At 42.0% G+C, this 23,077-nt stretch overlaps 1 protein-coding gene across 4 annotated transcripts in view; it reads right to left on the bottom strand.

The window, feature by feature from the left end:
* Nucleotides 1-4,120: 4,120 nt before the first annotated feature.
* TEX2 (testis expressed 2) overlaps nucleotides 4,121-23,077 on the bottom strand; it is a 117,413-nt gene continuing 98,456 nt past the window's right edge. For all 4 annotated transcript variants that reach the window (XM_019542389.1, XM_019542387.1, XM_019542388.1 and 1 more), the window contains exons 8-12: nucleotides 17,771-17,903; nucleotides 10,061-10,186; nucleotides 7,890-8,099; nucleotides 7,322-7,442; nucleotides 4,121-6,229 (exon numbers count right to left, since the gene is read on the bottom strand). In XM_019542389.1, the coding sequence (XP_019397934.1) occupies nucleotides 6,107-6,229; nucleotides 7,322-7,442; nucleotides 7,890-8,099; nucleotides 10,061-10,186; nucleotides 17,771-17,903 (713 nt within the window). In that variant the 3' untranslated portion in view covers nucleotides 4,121-6,106. The remainder of the gene's footprint in view (nucleotides 6,230-7,321; nucleotides 7,443-7,889; nucleotides 8,100-10,060; nucleotides 10,187-17,770; nucleotides 17,904-23,077) is intronic.

Genomic DNA, 23,077 nt, shown 5'->3' with positions numbered 1-23,077 from the left:
AAAAAAAAAAAAAAATACTTATGGTATGAATCATAAATCAGTTCCAAGGCTCTTCAGATAAAAATAACGCCGGCAAAGCAGGAGGTTCAGATGGGAGAAATTTGAGCGGGTGACTGGGTCTGCACATCACTCGCTTCAGGTTTCTCACTTGTACACAGCGCGAGCTCGGCCTTGTGAGACTGTTTGGTATTCAGTACCGTTATTGCCGTGGGAGCTGCGCAGTGGTTCTTTGTTCTAGCAGAGCCACGCTGGCATTAGCTGCCTTTCAAAGCAGTCTTTGGATGAGACATGGAGGCGATCCACCCCAGCGCTTCTCAACCCCTGGGTAAGGGTTGCAAGAATATATGAAAGGGTCACGAACAAACTTTAAAAATGGATTTTCTTTTAAAGGAGAAAAATGTAGGAAACTGTGGCTTTTTTCTTGCAAGCTGGCAGAGGTCCAGCCTCAGAGGGGCTGCTTGGGTCCCCCCCACCATGCCGCACCTACCCACCCACCCCCTGCCTCACACATTGGGGTGCAGGGGACAGCGGGTCAGGAGTGAGGGGCACGGGGTCGGGACTGGCCATTGATGTTTACAAATGGGTCCAGGTACCAAAAAGGTTGAGCACCACTGATCTAACCCATGAGTTTAAATCCTTAAGATGCCCAGGCCCCTCAAATGATACTAAGGTGTCAGCAGGTAGTTTCCTGTTTTGGGATCTCACGCTTTAGATCATAAAAGTCTATATGGTGAGTACATGCAGAAACCTAGAACTCTGGGCTCAGAGATGATACCTTACATGCGCCTTCTTCAGGCTGGGGGGAAATTAAAGATGGTAAAAGCCCCCTTAAACATTTAAAAGAAAGGAAGCTGAACTGGACTCTTGTGGACCCAAAGGAACAGACATCCACCTTCAGCTTCCTCTGCGCAAAATGAAGTTTGTTTTTTACCTAAGGGGACTTTTACCATCCTTAATTTCCCCCCAGCCTGAAGAAGGGCATGCCCGAAAGCTTGCAAAGAAAGGTAATTTTTTGCCAAGTCTTAATCAGTCTAATAAAAGGTATCTGCTCTGAACTGAAAGCTTTGCATTTCTTTTTGTCTCGGACCAACACAACTGCCAAATACATCCCTTTAAAATGCAGAGTGTACCTACCCTTCTGTTGCAGCCCAGCCTGCTTGCGGGGTATTACCAGCTTCCACCAGCAATAAAAGAGGAGCCAGGCTGGTGTGCAGTGTGGGAGGACTCCCCCATCTGACTCCCCCTCCTTCCCAGCATCCCCTGGAGGCTTGTCCCTCTCCTGGGCCACACATGCACACACGAGGTTATACTGCTTTTAATTACCATCACAAATACACACACACGGCTAAACCGCTTTTAACCACAAACGCGCAAACGAAGTTAAATCACTTTTAATCACAAACGCACATACGTGCGGTTAAACCGCTTTAGATAAGCACAGTGACACTCCAGGACAACGGAGTTCTGCCGGACACAACGGGCGGAAGCCAACTGCCCTTCCCGCAAGCCTCGTCCCGCCCCCTCCTCCGAACACCTGTCACGTGCCCCGAGGCTGCCACCCCATTGGGCGCGGAGCGAGGGGCGGTGCACAGCGCGGGCTGGGTATAAAAGGCGGGCGAGGGGCGGGGCCCGGCCTCTGCGCGCGGGGCCGGTGGCGGGGTGAGTGCGGCGGTGGTGCGGGCCGGGCCGGGCCGGGCGCGCTGTGATGATTCCCACTCGCACGTGTTAGACTTCTGATGCGGATGAAGCCAAGCCTGGGCTGAGCGCGGCGCGGCCGGGGGCGGCGTTGCGGGGCGGGCTGGGGCCCTCCTAACCAGGCTGCTCTTCTCGGCAGGATCGGACCGGACGGGAGCGAGGGTGCGGAGCAGCCACAGTCAATAAAGGCGGGTCGTACCAGAGCGGTGTGTGCGTGTCTGTTCGTCCCGCGCCGCCCAGCACCGCCATGGAGCCGGCCGAGCCACGTGGCCGTCCGGCCGAGCTGCAGTGCGACAGGACCCGCTTGCCCATAACTGGGGCCGCTCGGCTCATCCCGGCGGCGCTTTTAAGTGCAAGCGACAGGGGGATCCCGGGCTCGGGGGGGGGGGCCCTTGCCCAGCAGGGGGAAGGCTTTGTGCCGGGGAAACCACTTACCAGCACCCCCGGGACAGAGTGGGGCTTAGCTGCTCTGTGCTGGAGCCCTGGAGGGAACAGTGCTGTGGCAGGATGAGTCCTGCCAGCACGTGGGTAAGGGCAGGTACCTTACAGGCCAGTTGTCTGGTTACCAAAGCAGTGGGTCTCATCAAGCTGAGCTGCAAGGCTCTACCTCAGAAGCATACATTGGAGGTGGGGGGGCTAGCAAGTACCCAGGCTCTGCCTGGGCTGGCTGGCCTTACTGGGAAGGGAAGCTGAACCAGGCAAGCAGAGCCACACCAGCACCACACCCACACCAGTCTTGTCCCCGGGCAGTAAGTTGTATGACCCCCCTCCCCATGCCACAGGTAGAGGGAGGGCCTGGCCAACAAATCTCCAACAGGAGACGTGGAATAATCCCACTTTTAGTTTTGGCAAGAGCCTGTGAGGGAAGGGTGTGCAGTTAATTATAGCAGCTCAGGACAAAATCCAGAAAGAGATTTAAAGCCTTAAGGCAGATCAAAATGTTTTCTGTCCAGCTGCAGTTAGGTCCCTCCTTCACCGTTATGCAGACATACATGCACTGCTTGGCTTCTTGACTCCAAGAATATTTGGGCGTTTTCTAGAAACCCACCCCAGACAGTACCCTGCTTGCAGGGATTCCCCACTGACCCAGAAAATGTCTACTAGGTACGGTCCCACAGACGGGTAAGCAGGGAATTGCTCAAGTCCTTCCTTGACTCTAGCCCTAAAATATGTTGCCCCAGGACATGCTGCCACACTTGAACTTCAGGACTCAACACTTGAGGTCAGCAACCTGCAGGCTGAATCTAACCCACATGTGTGGACACAGTCCTCCCTACATGTGTGCAGGGACAAACCTTATTTATCCACTCACCTTAGACTAGGGGTAGGTCATGTCAGCTCAGAGCCAGGAAAGGTTGCCTGCCCTGCTATACAGCAGACTCTTATTTAACAATTTTTTGATAATTTCCACCATCAAGTTTATTTCAAATATAAGTGGTGCCCCTTTAGCTAGATGGAAGTTTTAACTCTTCAAATTGTGAGTACTCAATGTCCAGCAGGTGAGTTGAAACCAGCTTGCAGGGACTCCCCAGAGACCCAGAAATGTGACATGAGGGGAGGGCAGGAGAAGCAGCATTTAGCTGCTGCAGCCTTAGAAGCAATTGCCATTACCAGTGCTCACTACCAAAGTTGTCATCCCTGTGTGGGGGAGCCCTATGGGCTGGATGATACAGCTCCAAGCACCAGGTCACACAGCAGCACACACGGTCACACCCAAGAATCAGCTACAGGGCAGAGCTGGAATGCAGTCATACCTTTTTTTAAGACATTTTTCATGTTCCAAGCCAAAACAGCTAAATCCATGAGTCAGTCCACAACCAGCAAACATCTTCTACCTCCCACTAGGAGCTTCAGATATTTCCAAAGTCTTTTGGCTGCACCCAAGTTTTGCAACTCTCAGCCATATAGCTGCAGAAGCAAGCTAGGGAGGAGCCTCTCATTTCCATAAAGTGGGTGTTAAGCCCCAACACCTCAGTGGGTACTAAATCATGCCAGAACAACAGTTATCCCCAGGAACACCTAAGGAAAACTGCCTTCACAGACCCAGATACATTGACCAGCCCAGTATGCTGATGCTGTACTGGATGCAGCCTGTGGATGGACCTCAGGCCACTCATCCAGCCCACAGGGCCAGAAGGTTGAACACTGCTACAAATCATACTCTTGCTACCAGAATTTTTAATATATTTAAGTTGTAAACATCCACTACAGCAGCAGCAAACAAAGCTTTTATTTTCAAAGCTAAATGGTGCATCTTTTAACCTACTCTTCAGAGTCTCATTGCACAACTTGAATAGGCGAGGTCCAGGAAAGGGGTAGGGTATAAAAGTGTCCTTCAGAGAGTTTCCAAACTACAGAGGGGGAAGGGTGCGCAGAAAAAAAAATTGGCCAAACAAGTTCAGAAATGAAACTTAGAAGCTACATATATCGTCTGACATGGGATAAATTTATTTCAGAAAACAAAGCAAGCCGATTGTAGTTACCCACAGTTTGATTATGAAGTGCAATGTGACATTTTGTGTAATCTGTATGTTTACACATTAGTGCATCTAGTCCTTTGAATTAAAGTTATTGCACATAGAAATCAAATAATATAAAAAGACTTGTGCACAAGACATGCAGACATCATGAAAGGCAAATAATGCCTACATGATGAAAGCAAAAATCAGAACAATATACACAGACTGGAATGGTCAAACAGGAGGTCAGCTAACAAATATAAGCCGCTACTATTGGAATTAAATGTAACCAAAAATAGGTGTTCAAATATAGAATTGATTTTCAAATATATTAAATGCTAATTTTCTTTATTACGTTTCAGGCAAGGTGCTGTTTAAAAAACCTTCACTATAATAGCATCATTTAGAGATGGTAAATCATCAAAAGTTACGCAAGGTAATTTTGATCTACATCAGCTGTGACTGAACACAATATACAAAATTTTTTTTAAAAATTTGCATTTCAAAAGAAAAAAATTATGCTATTACAAGAGGAGCTAAAAACAACTCACATTTGTAAACTAAATTTACATTCTCTGACATACATGAGCAGTTGGCAACACTGAGTATCGGGAAAAAGTCACAGATGTTAAATGCTGGATATGTAGTGATCAAACAGTTATCAATTTAACGTGTACATTTAGTCTTGAGTCTCCATACAGGATATAAATAAAAAGGCAGTTTTTTTCCTTAGTTTTGGCCATTAATTAGCAGAAATAGTCCTTAAATATAACCAGCTTCTGATCAGCTTGAGTAACTGCAAATGCCTCAATTCCTGCGTCACGTACAAAACTTTGAGAAACAAATGCATAGGGGTCGAAGTCTGCCCTCAACAAGACATAATCCTCACAGCCACCAAGTGAACTCGCTTCAGCTGCAGGACTGTAACAGGTCAGAATTTGAGCCCATGCTTTTCTATTGTAAACACTGGTGTAATGGGGAAATTCAGCAACAGAAATTCTCCTGCCAGAAAGTTTTTTCATTGTCTCTAGAGACTCCATACACAAGTACGGTAACTAAAGATTTCTGGTCATTATGTGCAGAATTAGACATTTTCACGTGTGCTCACCTCTGTAACAAACATTCAGAATTAAATCACAAACTATGGTGATTGTACCTCACTATAAGGCGGCTTGTTGTTTGGTCTCATGGCTTTGCCTAATGTTTTCCCAATTGCAAAATCCTTACAGTTCCCACCTTCAGATTTTTTTGTTTGTTTGTTTTATGGCTACTTGCTTCCCAAAAAAAGCACAAATTGTACATGAAAAAAATAAGTTAATATGTATACCCCGGACTGATTCACAATATTACCTATACATCCAATTTACATTCTTTTCTCCTGAAAGCATTTCATATTTTGATTGCTTGACACAAGCTATTGACTGCAGAAGTGAAAGAACATGAAACAGTTCATTCTACACCTCCAACTGCCTGAGCGAGAGAAAGTCTTCTAGTTGTATAAATGTGTTTCTTACTGCAGACTCCAGTCGTTTGGCAGGCGGTTCCTTTGCTGCCAGAACAATCTTTCGAGGCTGAACCATGCGTTAGCACAGTGTGAGAACACAAGCTGATCAATTGTGTCATCAAGCTCCTTGGTCTACTACAATTGGTTTCTCTGGTTTCCTTACCTCAGAGAAGGTCATCTTAGCCTCCACAATAAAATCCTGACAGCAGCCGTTAGAGAGAAATCAACTGCTACATGGGATGAAATGGAACTTCGTATAACTGAAGTAAGCAGGAACAGTAACCAGGCAAGTGGAGTGCAAAGATATGGTCTAAGCAGTCCTCAAAAAAAAGAAGGAAAGGGAGGGGGGGAAGTGTGGCACAAGTTAAAGGGCAAAAACTACTGCATGGTTTCAAAAAAACCACGAAAGTAAAAGTAGTAATACTGTAAACTGCAAAGTCTTCACATTTCATGGTTGATTAGCAGCCTCCATGATTGAATCTTTTGAAGGGCATGTAGATGAGCGGGGATCCATGGCCGAGTGCATTAGGGGAATATAAACATCATCCATGTTTGGCATGACAAAGATTTTCTGGGAAATGTAGATAAAAATGAAACAGGTGTACTGAATGCGTCATTCAAACTTTTTTTTTTTTTTTTTTTGACTCCTGACTAGTTTAACTAAAAAAATTAAAGTAGCATATTTAAATAGATTCCCCATTTTCCCAGGGCTGACACAGCCTAGTACAAATTAGGATACATTGGCTCTACAGGGCCTGCTAGCTTCAACTGTCTGACTGTGCACCCAAGCTCTACAGGACTTCAGAAGTGCCTGAATCTGTACTCTCCGTAACAGAAATAGGGCCCACTGAAAAACGCCTGTCCTGGCATGTCTTTCCTGTCCTGTTCTCTCTTGTGTACCTCTAACTGCAATTTTTTTACAGTACTATTCAGGGCAATTACTTTGGTCTATAAAGTCTGCTCTACAGGATTACAGTCATGCTTCCTGTCTAGCTCTGATTTACAAATGTTTGAAATTATAGAAGGTTTTCCTGTTCTGTATTAGTGGAAAACATCAGTTTCTTCCAATGTTATAATTAAAAAAAAAATCAGCCAGCCAAACAGGTCAGTGAGACCCATTCACCACCTACTTAGAACATTGACATGCCAACCTGGAGACCTGGCTTCAGGTCAACCCTGCTCTGACTTGAATGAAAAATAATTTGAACCCAGATCCCCCACCCTGAGCAAGTGCCCTAGTCCCCAAGCTATTGCTTACTCTGGAAAGTGTGTTTCTCACCCCAGAACCCCCTCAAGGAAACATTTGTTGAGCCTGGCAGATTCCTACAAGCAGCTGCAGTTTTAATGAGTGGTACCTTCTTTCCTACCATAAAACAATTTTGTCAAGATTTCCACCCAGCTCTAGTCATGACTACCCCAGAGACCACCTCCCCCTCTTTGGGCTCTCCTGAAGGCTGATATTAGTTGCCAGATTTTCAGAAGCGCTCAGTATCCAGCAGTCCCCATTCAGAACCCAAGAACTGCTGGGTGCTCGCTGCTTAATGGAAATCTGACTACATACAATATGAGTCTGTGTTAGGAAGTGGGTAAAGAGCAAAAAGAAGAGAACCATTTTGCCTTGTAACCAACCGCCTAAATGAACAACATAGTTGGGAAAGCGTACCTGAAATTCTTGTTCCAGTTTCTTCTCAATCCACTCAGTCACGTGAACCAAAGTCACTTCTCGCTCACCAAGTTTTGGCCGAGCTTTTAGCTCCAAGTAAGGAGGTCTTCGGAAACCGTACCTCAAGAGTGCACACAAAGGAGAGGAGTTATCATACCTGCGTCTCCCTGAAGAACATGCTTAAACATGCTCAGTGTGAATGCAATTCAAGTTCTCAGCTGCTCCAGTCCAGTATTCCAAATGATCATTCATGCTGCTTTGTATTGCATTCAAAATTCAATACAGAAAGCTTAGCTACATGGCTGTCACATTTCCTCAGGACTCTTTTGCATTTAAAAGGCTCTGAAGTCCACTCTGGTAAATTCTAATTGCCATCCTAAGCCCAAAGTCCCAGAAAAATATTGCATCACAAAGCATTTAATGGGATAAAGGAAGGACTCACACTCCTTAACTTTGACAATCCCAAAATATCTACACAAAGATAAGAATGTGCACCCCAATGTCTTTCGTCAGGGAGCTTAGTAACAGTTGGAGATGATGTGGCATTTCCACCTCTTGCTGCACTTACCATATCCTGTCGGTGGGTGGTGGTGGAATGTTAATTGCTAGTGTTCCTTTACATTCTTGCACTTCAACGGTTAGCAGCAGTGGAGTATTAGATACCTCTTCAATCTTCTTCTTAATGAACTCAGTCTCTGTGGCTTTTTGGAAATATTTCGACTTGGTGATTTTATCCACAATTCTCATGATTTTACTTGTTCGATGTCCTCCAACATACCTTCGGATACAGCATAAGAAAACTGCATCATCAAAATGCCCTCAGACAATCAATAGCTTCAGGAAAACTGGCTATTTTTCACTGAATATTCCACATATACTTGGAACAAAGGAGACAGCAAGAGCTAAAAGGTTTAAAAACCACTGATGGGACTCTAAAGCAATAGACCAACATGAAGAAAATGTAGGTTGAATAACAGCAAAAGCATACTGGGAAACAGAAAACCCCATCACTTGAGAAATGTGATGCCAAATCACTACCCAAAACTATAACGGAATTTTCAAGAGGGGCATAAGAGTTTAAGCCCCTCCAAGTCTTTGTGACAGTTTAGGGAGGAATCCTGTATTGTGTGGGGAATGCACTGGGGGAATGTTTCCACAGGTTCTCAGGTATCTAAAAGATGCAGATCAACACATTAGTTGCTAAAAAGTGACTGGTGTTCATCTGCCAATCAATCATAGTAAAATACTTGAAAATTTATATTAAACATCAGTGCTTCTAAGTACCTAAATCTGAAAGTCTGACTCTAGAAGTCTTGAAAGTTCTTTGCCATTATGACCGTAAGTTCTCCGAGAGAGTCTTTTTCTGCTCGCTTTGCACAGTACCAGCTAAATGGACCAAAGCTGTTTGGGAACTTCGGGTAGGACAGCAATACACAGGAGCTAGGTTTTTCCAAGGACCCTGCTGGTTACAGGAGTTGAGCAGTTGTTCCCCCCACACCTCTGAACGTGCCTGCTTTCCACAAAGCTGTGTTGGTTTAACACAGGCACAGCCAACAACCTGTATGCAGAGGGGCTTTTCCCTCTAATGGTCACAGCTGGTGTAAAATAGATGCTTTGTTGTAAAGTGTGTCTAATTCCGGGGATGCAAGCCCCTTAAGAAAGCCATAAAGATGGCATCACTGGCATTTTCCATATTCCTGCAATGCTTCCATCTGCTGAAAGCAGTAGTTTGTAGCCTCTGAGACTTATGGAGAAAAGACAGTCCTGAAATGTCAGCAGTGGCTGACACGAGTCCTCCCGCTCTACATTTCATGCAGCTAACGTGTCACAGTTCCAGCATCCAGTGCTTTTCCCTAGGAACTCAGTCAGCAAGACCGTATGCCGATATGAAATGACATTGCTCCATTCATTACAGTTCGCGACTAAGCATCAGCTATGTGGGAGCAGCAACAGATGCTGCAGGGATGGCTGTACCCCTCACTCAGCACGCACCTCCCACCAGGCCTGGTAGACCGTGCTATGGAATCAGAAGTTATGGACTTTAATTGTGACATTTTAAAGTTTTTGAACTTACTATATATAGGAAACCTGAAATCAGATTTAAAAAAAAGAGTCAGAAAAGAAACCACAGGAAGGAATGAAGCAAGCCTAGAGAAGGAACAAAAATTCTTCTCAGTTCTCTGCACAGAGCACTAGGGGGCCATGTTGTGCAGTCCAGGCTTTCTAAATGCTTTTCAAGAGAAAAAACTGGCAGTGAAGGAGAGGCTGCATTAAAACACGATGCTTGGAATCAGGAAACTATCCATTCAATCCTTAACTTGCCACTAGGTAAGTTACCAGACAAGTTACTGGAAGTTTCTATGTTCAGTCACATTTGTGAACTTGGGATAGTAATATTTACCACCTCAAAAAATTATTTAAAAAAATTAAAAAGCCATTAAAAAAAACTGAGCAATACATCATTCAACTCTGCAAAGGCCTTTGGATTATACCTCAAAACTCAGCCTCTGCTAAAATACCTGGTATGAACACTTATTTGTCAACATCTCCTTTTCTCCCTCTGATACGTGGAGCCACTCTCCACCCCAGAGATGGCCCTGTTTCAGTTATAACTTTACAGGAGTGTTCAGACACAGTGAAACCCACTGACCTTCCAAGGGCTATAGCATCACCATGGGTGGAATTTCAGAGACTACAATAGTAGAGTAAAAATGTGAAAAACCCAATAAAACACCTTACCCCTCTGCTCCTGGAGCCAGCTGCTTCTCTCCACCCATCAGCTCAGGGGCATCATCCTCCTCTGAAGACCCAGCACTAGAGGACTCTTCATCACTGTCTGCAAGGCAATACGCTCTTGGTCTGCAACTAAGAGAGATCACAATTTCCAGGTCAAAACGTAACTTCCTTTATTACCCATGTTTGGCTCTCATGTAATTATACTGGACCACGTGATATTCCCCTACCCAACACTACCACCTTTCCCCAGTTATCCAGTGAGGTAAATAAAGGTAAAATGCATGCTGACATGGTTTACAGGGTCCTGATATTAGAACACACAGATTCTTTTACACAGGAAAAAAACCCCTGTTTTTCTTCAGTAAAACTGAATCCAATCCTGTATGGGAAGCTGTTACACTGCAAGACAGAGAAGAACATGGCCACTTTGCATGCCACTGAACAGAATGGGGGATGGTTTAAAGTACATTTGCAAACACATTCCTCTTGGTGTTAGTGTCTCACCAAAGGGATGGATATGATGCAGGGTAGATGGAGTTTTCTTTCTTAAACTCTTGACGAACATTAGTTTAAAAAAATAGCAAAAACTGACAACACAGTGAAACCTGGTACTGGAGCTATACTGAGTGATACCAGACTGGTACTGGAGCTATACTGAGTGATACCAGACTCTTTTCAACAAATTTTTACTGGAGGGATCCAGACAAGAAGTTCTATGCTTGATTCTGGAAGCAACTGCACAGTGCCAATGCCGTGGCTTTATTTGACTTTCATAAAAGGCCTCTTGTACCCAGTCACAAGCAGGAGTTGCACAAAACAGAATCTAGTTTTCCTGTTACATTGGGTAATAAGATGGTCACTAGACACCAGATCCCTGAGTAACATGTAAAAACAGTGCAAGTTCTACTGATGGTGAGCTTAAGGCTGATAAGTGCATTTATAAGAATCCAAGAAAATGAAACCTACATGCTGAAGGGCCAAAAGTAGGGTTAAGATAAAAGTATCCTGTCCAAAAGCAGAGTTCAGTTTACACTCTCCTGTTGAGTGCTTTACGTCCTATGCCCCATCTCTTCCTGCTCATAAGACGACATATCGAGTCTCAAAGCACTTATGCCCATTTATGGGAAACACAGCATACTTGTCTTTAATTGACACTGGATTAGAGCAGGGGCTGAAAGTGTTTTGTGTTTTACTCTCCAAAAATGAGTGACGTATCAAGTACCAATCTTGGGTCATCAGTGACTATGAAGACAACTCCCACTGTGCAGAAGCAGCAGGACAGGAAAGCAAAAATAGAAATTCTGAAGTATACTGAACTCAATTTCCCAGTAGCCTCTAACCAACCCAAGTCTGTGCCTGAAATTGGTGGTATTTCATACTCAACTTCCATGGCAGAGTATTGCAAGAAGTCATATTCTTAATCTGGGTTGGTTAAGGTGACATAGATGAGATAAAACAGTAGCGAGGACAAAGCAACTTGGGCTTTAATGTGTGTTAGCAATACCACTTCAATCCCAGACTCCCTTATATCTTAATTTAAGGTGCTAGGTCTTTACCTTTTTAACCCAATTTGGGGTATGGACTCGCAGCACAATCATTATGGGGTCCTGTAATTTACTCTTGATTTTACTCCTTAATAAGGAGTGGAAACAGTGATGTCATACTGTACATAGTGTTTGTTCCATTTTTAACCCTGAAATCAAGTTAATCCTGAGTAAGCATGTGTGTCTACACCCTTAGCTAATAAGACACTCAACAACTACAAAAGCTACAGGGCACTAGAAGAAATAAGGTCTTTAAGGCTCTGTCTACAAGAAAATTCAAAGTGGTGTAACCAACTGTTGACACTACATTAGTTAATATTACAGTAGTTATGCTTGTAGTTACTCTGGTATTCCCCATCCTTTACATAGCCAGAGTAACAGTAGGGGAAAAGATATGCTAATGAACAAAAAGCAGCAAGGATTTTTGTTGGCACTCTCTTTTATTATAGATTCATAGATGTAGGGTCAGAAGGGACCTTGCAGATCTAGTCTGACTCCCTGCCCTGGGTAGGAGAGAAAAACTGGGCTCAAATGACCCCAGCTAGGTAAATCGCCAAGTTTCCTCTTAAAGACCTCCAAGGTAGGAGCCGGCACTGCTTCCCTTGGAAGCTGGTTCCAGATCCTAGCCACCCTGACTGTGAAGTAGTGCCTTCTAATGTCTAGTCTGAACCTACTCTCTAACAACTTACAGCCATTATTCCTTGTTACTTCAAGAGGCACTCGGGAGAACAAGGTCTCTCCCAATCCCCACTGGTCCCCCTCCTTGTAAAACTTATAGATGGCCACCAAGTCCCCTCTCAACCAAAGCTATACCCCAGCACACTTCAGTACCGTCCATCCAAAACAAGAACGCAGTAGGAACAATAATAAAAAACAGACCAGATAATTTCAATAGCTCTGTTTATACTGATAAAGCTTGTTAATATGAAGGACTGAAGGCAATTAAAACTAAATAGTTTGTTTTGGGGTTTTTTGCCCCCAAATGAAGCAGATGCCTTTATCCAGCTGTTTGAGATGCAGGCTTTTGTTGTTGTTAGTGCTCCAGTCAATTTGACTCCAGGCATCTAAGTAAATGGTAGATTCAGTTGAGTGTTTCCACTTATTCCCACAGGGGCTGCATAAGAAATTGAGAGCATTTATACATGTGCTCCAAGAGCCACTCTGATTATAGCGCCCTGAGCATCACACCAAAAAATGGTGGCAGGGGCACTTTAACTAAAGCTTGAATTAGGGATGGACAACAATGCTGGAGTCTGCTGGAGCACAGTAATTACCATGCTCCAGCAGACTCAGTTACTTGAGTCTGCTCTGACGTGCTGCGATTACAGTGCATATGAGCAGCCTTGATGTATGTGTACAGGTGCCCTGGGATTTCTCCATTTGTTTGTGAAAAGGAGGAAAAGAGAGGTCACCCAAGCCTCAAACACCACCAGAAGATGGCTGGTGAGTAGCCTGGGAAGACCAAATTAAAAGTATCTATTTCCTATGCAGTGTGGTCCTAAATATAGGGTTGGGAGCCAGGAAGTCCAGCAGTTTCAATTTTGGTTTTGCCTATGGGTCACTGTTATGCTAAAGCATACGCTTTAACCTCCCTGTTCTCAAACGTAAAGCCCTCTCAGTTTTCTCATTGGCAAAACTGGGGCATAGCAGGTGCATTACGAGGACTGAGTATTTGTGAAGCACTGTGTTAGCAGTAAAGTTATTTGGGGAAGGAAAAGAAAGATCCAAGGTGAAAGAGACTGCACCAACTCAGTGAGAATTATTGTTGCCTGTTTTACTATTGATATAAATTCCTGGTTCCCCTAGAGCAAAGAATGCTTTTTCTGCCAAGAATGAGACCTACCCATGGCTAACAGGCTCTACAAGTAACAACACACCTCCGGGAACTCCGGTTCCCACAGGATTAATTGGCAAGTTTTCAACCTATACTTTCTCCATTCAACTTGTATAGGAATTTTTCTATCTTATTTTGCCTGAAAAGTCTGTTTTCCTCCTCCAGCAGAGAAGGGTTAAAAGGTTGTATGTGTAGAATAGCAACACGACTGTGACCAAATATTCCCAGTATAACTGATCTGTAGCCTTCTTCTCCTCATGCTTTATCATCCTCGCCAAGTTGTAGCGCAACAAGTTACCCAGCAAGAAGCCTTTCTTCAGATAAGAAAGAAATGACATCTAGCTTGCCTTTTTACCACTGCAGTAAAGGCAGATGTGCATATTGTTTCCAAGACAGCAAATTTTAACAAGCTGACAAGTCTCTACAATATCTTATTTTTCCAGTACTTCAAAATATGCACATGAGTCACGATGATAAAGTGCTTTCAAACTGACTCAGACCCTGGAATATAGTTTGCTTTGTCATGGCAATTATTCTGACTTATTCCAAACAAATACTTCAATGGGTTATTTTGAATAAGATGAATTAAGATAAAATTCATGGAATGGAACCAAACCTTAAAAAAGCAGACTAATGTTTTGCACACGCTTTTGACGAAACTTTTTTTGAAGTTTTACATGGTATCTGCTCTACTCTGAAAAAAATTAAAGCGTATTAGATGTGTCCTTGAATAAGACTGAGGAACATCTGGCCCTGAGCATACTGCATGTTCAGAGGCCATCTGAGGGGGTAATACAGTTTTAGTTAGTACCACGGTTCCAAATTCAAAGGATAGGTTGCCCAGTTACTGGCATTAATATTTACTTTGCTGGGGGCTGATTCCTGAGCTAGAATTCAAACTATGATAAAGTTACAATAAAGGGAAGTATGAAATTATTGTGTTTGTCTACTGCATTTTACAGGCAATTTCTTTATTGTAAAAATAAGCCATGCAAAAGAAAGAGGTGGAAGAACCTATTTTCTACAGATTTTCTCCCCTCTGCTCACGTACTATGTAGGGGACAGGAAAAGGGATTGCATTCCTCGAAAAAGGTCCATTTAATATTTTGGGTCATATTCAGTGGTCAAATGACACCGATGTAAACAATTTTTTAAATTTGGTGAAGTCGCTATATATTTAAATAAGTACAATGGAGCAGAAGCCAGCCCAACTGCTTGAATGGAGTATCTCTGGATTTACTTCAGTGCAGCAATAAAACTCAGGTCATTAAATATTTTCATCTGTAAATTTCCCTTTTACAAATACAAAATTAATTTGGCACCACTATATCACTTTAACGTACTTCAGAAGGCTATGGCATGGGGATGCAAGTTAGCTCTGATTCATATTAAATTGACAACTTTATTCACACACTAAGAAAATAAATACATTTTGCACAACTATTTTCCTGATTTGTTGTCTTGTAGCTGTGAACCAGATCAGAGACCACTTAGTGTCCCAGGCTGGCACATTTGTCCTTAGCTACTATTTTAACATTCTAGTTTCTGCTGCTGGAAGGGAAAACAGTTACCCTGAACCATCAGAGCTCTAGGGCTCCTGTGACTACTTAAAATTCGACTCCACTGCAAAATGACACTGGTGCAGGGCATACTCACTTAAGAATGTTTTTAGCTTCCAATAATTCAGGGATGGTGTTCTTATACCAGGCTATGGTGCCAAGCAAGATTCTGAAAGAACAGCAACACTGATTGTGCAGGTTGAAGGTAACCTGTGACCTCAGCTTTTTTATTTTGTTTTCTGTCTTTTTTTTTTTTCTCCAGTAAACACATTTAGTGAAAGAAAACCCAGTGAATGGTTTCATACAGCACAAACAGGATCAACATGCCACAGCTAGAACAAGATGGATATTTGACAAATACCACTCACCAGATAAATACAAATCCACAGATTGATGAGTCCAAACACATTTAAAGAAATGAAAGGAAAATAGCACAGATATAAGTTAGATAAGATACAGTGTGTGTAATTTCTAGCCAGCTCAACTAGGAGGCATTTCAAAGCATAGGAGAGCAACAAAAATGCTATATAAGAAAGATTAGACATTTAAAGATGGAAGTGAGTAGTCACTCTGTACACCAGCTACTAACAAGCATCTGTTGTAATATAGAAGGCAGTCACCCTTCCACATTAAATCTGTATTAGTTGGATTACCATAACCATGGAGCCTGGAGCTCCCTGCTGCTGAGGCAGGGAGACATTGTCCCCACTCAGGGTCCACTGGCAGAGCCCACCCCAGCAGCAGCAGGCAGCTCCTGGGGGGCAGGGATCAATGTCCCAGCTCCCACCAGGAGACAGCTGTCTCCTTGCCCTGCACTCTTTGCCAGCCCCCAGTTAGCACCCAGAGGGAGCCTAGAGCTTCCCTTGGCTGCTGCGGAGGGTTGATGCAGCGTTAGCAGTGGCGAGAGCAGACTGCTGCCATGAGCAGCAAATTTGCTCCTGCTTCCCCGCACATGTAGACATCTGCCTGGGGTGGGTTTACTCTAGAGCATTTGCATGTGTAGACGTGCCCAGATTTAGGCAAGTATTAAGACACTGAGGCCTTGCCAAAGGTTTATTTGACATTTTAAATTTTGTGCCTGAAAATTTTAAGCATGTTCAAGTCTACTGTCAGAGGCCAGTATATGACTACTCAGCAGCAACTGAACTGTATAATGAAAAGGGATGGAGAGAGATGCCATAAAACTGAACTGTTTCCAGTTCTCCCATAGCTTCACCTCTCCCCTCAGTTTCCCCATTTGCTAAACAAAGACAGGACTTGGCTGCTTATCTACAACCTAAAGAACTTTAAGAGTTAGCTAATCCTAACATTATCTTCAACATCACGGATTAATGACTTGATGTCCTGTTATTGAAGTACATTCAGGAATTGGAGCTTGGTTGGTAAGTAACATTTCACAGATAGGATAGAAAAGTGCGTCAGTGGAGCTACGCTGATCCTATACTGGTAACTAAGTATGAAATGAAGAATTGTATCTGTCACTGTCAAGAACAGAACAGGGCACAACATAATACAGACTCTTAAGCACACATTCTAAATGCACCGAGATTTTTCTTCTTAGAAACTGGGCATTTGCAATATCAGGAATTTTCCTAGCACAAAATACAAAATAATGAGTTCAGGACTTACAGGTATATAACAGATTGTAAAGAGGTCTGGTTTAAAGTTCACTTATTAAATATAAACATTACTCATTTTAAAACCTGATTTTTTAGAAGGATTTTAAAAAGCTTATTCTTCATCATTTAAAAATAAGATTCACATATAGAAAATATTTCTAACCTGTATGGAGAATTCAGGCTTTAGCAATATTAGAGAACCCTAATCCAAGTGGAAGTCCATCTAGATCAAAATCTAGTATCTAATTATATGAAAAACTAGCATAATTAAGCATAATTTAAGAGAGTTGGCAGAATTCAATTTTTTTTTTAAATAATAATTTCAATGGCTAAAATGGATGTTTATTTTTAAGCATTTATTTAGATTTCTAATCAATTTACATTTTCAGGAATGCATAAATTAGGTGTGTGGGGATGTGCATGCACCTACTTACCAGCTTCCTCCTCCAATCCAGCACACATGGGGGAAGCTGCTGTGCCACTGGGCTGTTAGCCCACTGCTCAGTCCCCGTGCACAGCACCATCAAGCTCAGCACCCATTTTCCTTTGTCCCACAGCAATTACTGCCTCCTGGCCCCTACACCCCCCTTTCCCCAAAAAGGAAACCTCAGGCTGCTGCTGCAGCAGCATCTACCCCTGCAGCCAGTGGCTCGCTCTGCCCAGCAGCTCCCACCTCTCTTTGCAAGGGAGGACCCAGCTGGCTGGCACTGAGCTGGGGAAGCAGGGACAGATGTGCACATGCACACATACTGACAACTTGTTGCCCCCCCCCCAGGTGCTGTTTAGCAGGAACTCGCCTGTCCAGCCACCACAGCCACAGCCTATTCTTATGTCCCCTTTCTATAAATTTCGAGTTGGAATAGCCATTTATCAACATTTACCAATAAAAATTGAATCTTGCCAAGCCTAAATATAAAGCATATTATCTTCCTAAATATAGTTTTATGAAGATAATCAAATACTAACAGATAAAAAACAAATATAATTGCCTGGTTCTAAAAAACCCATAGTCACAAGGACAGGTTCTGCCCACAAATGCGTACTGTACACGTATCTGTCTGATCTACAATGAAGCAGCACCTGCACATCTGAAGGTAGATCTTAGCTCTATTTCACTATTGCTCAGCTGGTTTCTTCCTAATGCATCAAGGTCTTACCCTTCTTTGCCAATCTCTCCAACTTTCAGTGCTTCACCAAGAGGTTCTTTACCAAGTTTGGTCAAATTCATTTTGGTCTCCAGGGTCATTAGAAAAGACCCATTATAAGATATTTCCAAGTCAATCCAAAGCCCTAGAATTGTTAAAGAAAGAGAAGTTGTCTTTAAAATATGATAGTGTAACTTGAAGCAACATACACAATCATTTTACATCATATTAAGCAAAAAGTCACTTTAAAATAATAATGTCCATATGTTACTAACTCCACCATATGTTTTCCAAATTGCAAAAGCTTGGAAATACCCATTTTCCTTTCCATCACTTTTTAAAGCAGAACTTTGTATGTATATTAATATTCAGTTACAAAAAGACAGTCCCAGTGCTAGAAAAATAAATGCTAATGGCAATGCTGCCATTTTGGCAAGTGAAAAACCTGCAGTGTCTAGAGCCAAGTGAAACTCGAAAAATGCAGTCCCTCAATGAACTGGTGTCCCTTTAAATGTTATTTGGAGGTATAAAGATATTTTGATCTAAGCCACAGCAGTATCAAAAATGCTTGATCGTTACTTCAACTGCAAGCATACATGTACTCTGGTGTAGAGGGGAACATTTCAATTAGAGTGGCTCTTGGGAGCTGCTCTAATTAAAGTGCTCACAGCGTCTCATGTATTCAGCCTCCAACATTTCAAAAGGGTGATGGAGGGTGCTTTAACTGAAAGCTCATTACTGGATTAAATCGAGTCAGCATGTGTAAAAGTGCCTCTTTTTTCTTTGATGTTTCATTCCAAATACATCACTTGACAGAAGTTGTAGCAATGCAATGTTTAGCTAAAAGTTTTAATCATCCCATTCATTTTGTACATATGGCCACTTATCACAGCCAAGATAACTGCTGAAGACCTAGATTTGTGCAGCCACCACTGTCAGGAATATGTCCTTCTTCCCTAAATGAATGTCAACCATGGAAGCCTGCAGTGATATTAAAGAGGCCTATAAAAAAAAAAAACAATAAAAAGAATCTGTGGAGAGAGGTACAGGTGACACTGAACATGACTCACAAAAAAAAATACTGTTTTTCACTGTGAAAACCCCCCCGTGCACAAACACAAGCTGATGCCTCCTCATAAGCATTCCTTTGTAAAAACACTTAAAGCTCTACAATTTATTTTGAACTCCAATTGCACTGGAACTCTTGACACCTACAAGGGACAGTCTGTATTTGTTCAAGTTTCATGCAGCAGCCACATTCTGGTTACCCAAGGTCCCATTTCTTGCTAGCTTAAGTATTCACTGCTGCCTCAAAAGGTGGCCAAAAGGTACAGCCCCTAAATACCAAATCTGGGTTTCCAGAAGAACCAAATAATTTTCCCTCTGTTGATAACTGAAAGGATAGAAAACGTCCTGGGTAAAGCAGGTAATTTTGACTGACTTTTTTTTGCTTTGTTTTTTTTTGCAAAAAACCTCCTGCCAGCTATCTATCTAGGGCAGGGAAAGACCAGGCTGGCACGTCTTCAAACTGCAGCCCACATTCCTGCTTGATACTTGTCATTCAGTAGTTTAATAAAATACCAGGACAATTATCTGATAAATTACTAGTACAGTAATACCTATACTTTGATTCTTAATTTTGCATAAAACTCTTACTAAAATAAAGTTAGATAATCCATCTCTCTGCTTACATGACACTTGGAAATTCTTCTCTAAAATATATGAAAAAGTATAATTTTTTTTTAATTATTTTAAACTATGTCAGATTTCTACAAGGAAATCTTTATCAATCTTAGTTCAGAAGGATTTAAAAAAATCTGCAAAATTTTGAAATTGCTTTGAATTTTGATTTTTACATCAATGCTTTTTTTTTTTTTAACATTTCATTACATTTCAATAGCACCTCTGATGCGTCATAAATTGACATGCTATAATTGATCCATTCTATTTTTATTCTTTAGTCTTTAAAAAGCAGCTGTTACTGAGTACTGACTGATCTAAATTTTTTTTAAATCCAAATCTTTTCTATAAACACATAAAATCAGCAGATCTGAAATGCTATGTATTGGTTCCAGTCCCACCAGGTAGAAGGCCAGCTGTCAGTCCACCAAATATGCCATCTTTGTACAACTAGAAATAATGCTGAAGGTGAGTTTCTTGATTTACCAGCAGTGCCATTTGTAATTCAGACTGGTTTCACAATGTGCTACTAAACAAGAACACAAATGCCATCTGATACAGAATTATCCTCTCAAGTTTCAGATGGTAAGATTAACAAGGTCATTACAAGTCAGAGACCCCATACACTGAGCAGCTGAGAGCATGCTCCAGACTTCAATCATGTTTTAACAAGAAATCAGCTCAAGTAAAATTTAACAATTCAATCAAATTGGATTGTCAATAAAACCCCCCCAGAGAGCAGCATGTGTTGTGATGCAATTTAAAAATCACCACAAGGTCATTTCTGAGCCTTGATGAAGATACAGCAACACTGCAGTATATGAGTATATTGGAACAAACACTGTTTAATCTAAACTGCTTTTTCCATCAACAACAGCTCCAATGCAAAAAGTGTCACATGAACAGAATGTCTGCTGCCTGGAGTCAAGCAAGTGAGGCAGTACATCAGCATTTTCCGATCTTCTGGCAAGCTTTGTGAAGTGATTTCCTACTATCAAGCAGCATAAAAACAAGGCATTCTGTCCTGAAGTCATTCAGCAGTTTGATTTTGAAACGCTCACATGAAGTGCAAAATTACCTCAGTTGACCCTACTGACAAATTCACACATGACAAAAATGTTTTCCAATGATGGCTTATTCACAGGCATTCTCTTCATAAATACAGCCAAAAAAAACTGGAATAACTTCAGTGTTTCAGTGGGCAAGTCCACTGAAGCATTAACGCACCATAATTATGACACATTAAGTATGGTACCTGTAATAACAGGCAGTAATTTAAATGTGCTGTAATTGGCACTTCTGCGCAGTAGTGCTGGTGCATGCTTTTTTGTAACCCTAATGCACCATAGACAAATTCTACTGCGCATTAGCACAGTGTTTGCCTGCTGCGCTAATGCACAGTAGAATTAGTCTATTGAGCTTGTAGCATCTCATGTAGACATTCTCAGCAATGACTCATCTATCACAAGTCTTTATGAAATGCAGTTCAGGTCATCAACAGACAAGTGAATCAAAACAAAACAGGAATCTCTCTCATGACTTGTCTCATGACTTTGAAGTACCTAGAAAGGTAGTGCACATAAATTTGGCTATCCTAGTGTATTCTGAATAATTCAAACATGGATTCCTACAATTAAAAAAAAAAAAAGTGGAATTTAAAAAAAAAAAATCTTCTATCTGATGATCAGCATACAAAAAAAACCTAGCTCAAAGACAAATATAGTGGAGAAGTACATGAACGTTTGTTGACTTTTACCATTTAAAAGGTGTTGACTGTAAATCATGTATTGTTTCATCTTGTTCAAACATTTCTGGAAAGTTGTAATAATATCAGTGAGTGAGCTGAGCTTTTGAATGCTACACACTAAATCATAACCATTTTCATCTTAAGAATTTTGGGGATAAATCTGCCATTTGTGGAAAACCAGCATCAGCAGAATGCAATTGTCCTTGCATAGAACATAAAACTTATTGGCCATCTATTTGTATGTAAATCCTTCTCATCTGGAATACGGAAGATGCAGGAGGAGTATCAAAGTAGGCCAGACAGCAAGATCGTAATAGGTTTTGGGTCCTAATTCTTCCATAATTTATGTTGACTCCCCATGCTGAAGTTAACAGCACTACAAAAAGAGCAATTCAAGGTAGAGCTGCTAGAGATCTATAGATACAGGTTGTGTGTGCGTGTGTCTGTAGGAGAAAAAATAACAACTGCAAGCATTATTTTAGACTATTATTTTAAAAGAAGAGATTTTATACATCTTTCACTGAACTATAAATAAAATAGTTCAATGAAAGAATGTTTAAGCAGAACACTTCCTCTCCATTTAGCAGAAATACGAAGTAATGCTGCTTTGGATACCATATAATTATCTGTTCTTTCTGACCGTGGGGTTCCGTGGGTGGCAGGCAGAAGGGCATGAGGCACTGCTTCCTCAACACCAAGGTTTCAGCACAGCATGGAGATGCAAAGATGGCAATGACAGAATCAGCTGGAAGGCCAGAACATTGTTAATGGGAATCAAGGGCCAAAGGGGTTTGAAGAGGGTGATCAGAAACAGAAGGAATCGCACAACTAAGTGAACATAGACAATTTTACTTTGTCTGCAGTTCTTACGCAGTACCGTGTTAGTCATCAGACCAACTACTGAGACAGTGAGATGTAATAAAGGTTTTTTGTATGCGTGTCATAAAGCATAAAGGTAGTTCAATTCATTCAAATCATCTGGACCATTTTATGTAAATATCCATTATGCTTTATTATCTATATAGTACCCACAGCCCGTGGACTAGCAGAGAAGCATAAAGAAAAGCTAGTTGTCCCAAAGCAATTACAATCCAAATAGAAATAAAAAGGGAGGAGATGATTTATCAAAAGAATAATGGAAAGGTAGTAAGAAAGAACAAAAAAAAAAAAAGTGCGAGACTGCACATACAGCAGAGCTGTGCGAAGCTTTGGTCCCCGATTTGATTCAGCCCAATGGATGGCCGAATCTCCAAATCCAATTCAACTCAGGAGGCCCTTTTATCTCCCCAAATCGAATCAGAACCCTCCAAATCGATTCGGAGAGATTCAGAAAGATTCAGCAATTCAGACATAGACACAGTTTTAAATGTTTTTTCTACATACCTCAAGGTACCAAGTGTCTTGTGAAAGCTGCGATGATGGGGTGCATGGAGCATCCCACAGGAGTGCGGGGGGCTCCCCAGCATGCTCGGCAACAGATCAGGAAGTGGACCAGAAGTCCCCCCGCACTCCTGCGGACACTCCATCTGCCCCAGCATTGCAGCATTCACGAGCCGCACCTGGTACCTCAAGGTATGTAGAAAAAAACATTTAAAACTGTGTTTATGCCCAAATTGCTGATTCCGTGAATCAGCATCAAATCTTCATATTTGGATTCAGCTGAATTGAATCCGGACAGTGATCAGAATCAATGAATCAAATCACTGTCCCTGATTCGGACCAAATCCGAATTGAATACGGCCCATTTCGCACACCCCTGCCGTACATTCAAATATATTACAACCTCCACTTGGGCATTCATTATTTTGTCAAATCTGACTTAAGTTCAAATTCATATGCAACTATGACAGAAACTTGGCCAAGCCTTTTATTCTGAGACATGTTCTGAATGT

Source organism: Crocodylus porosus, unplaced genomic scaffold, assembly GCF_001723895.1.
Source record: "Crocodylus porosus isolate Cpor-Errol unplaced genomic scaffold, CroPor_comp1, whole genome shotgun sequence".
Classification (NCBI taxonomy): domain Eukaryota; kingdom Metazoa; phylum Chordata; order Crocodylia; family Crocodylidae; genus Crocodylus; species Crocodylus porosus.
This window is presented reverse-complemented; position numbering and strand designations above follow the sequence as displayed.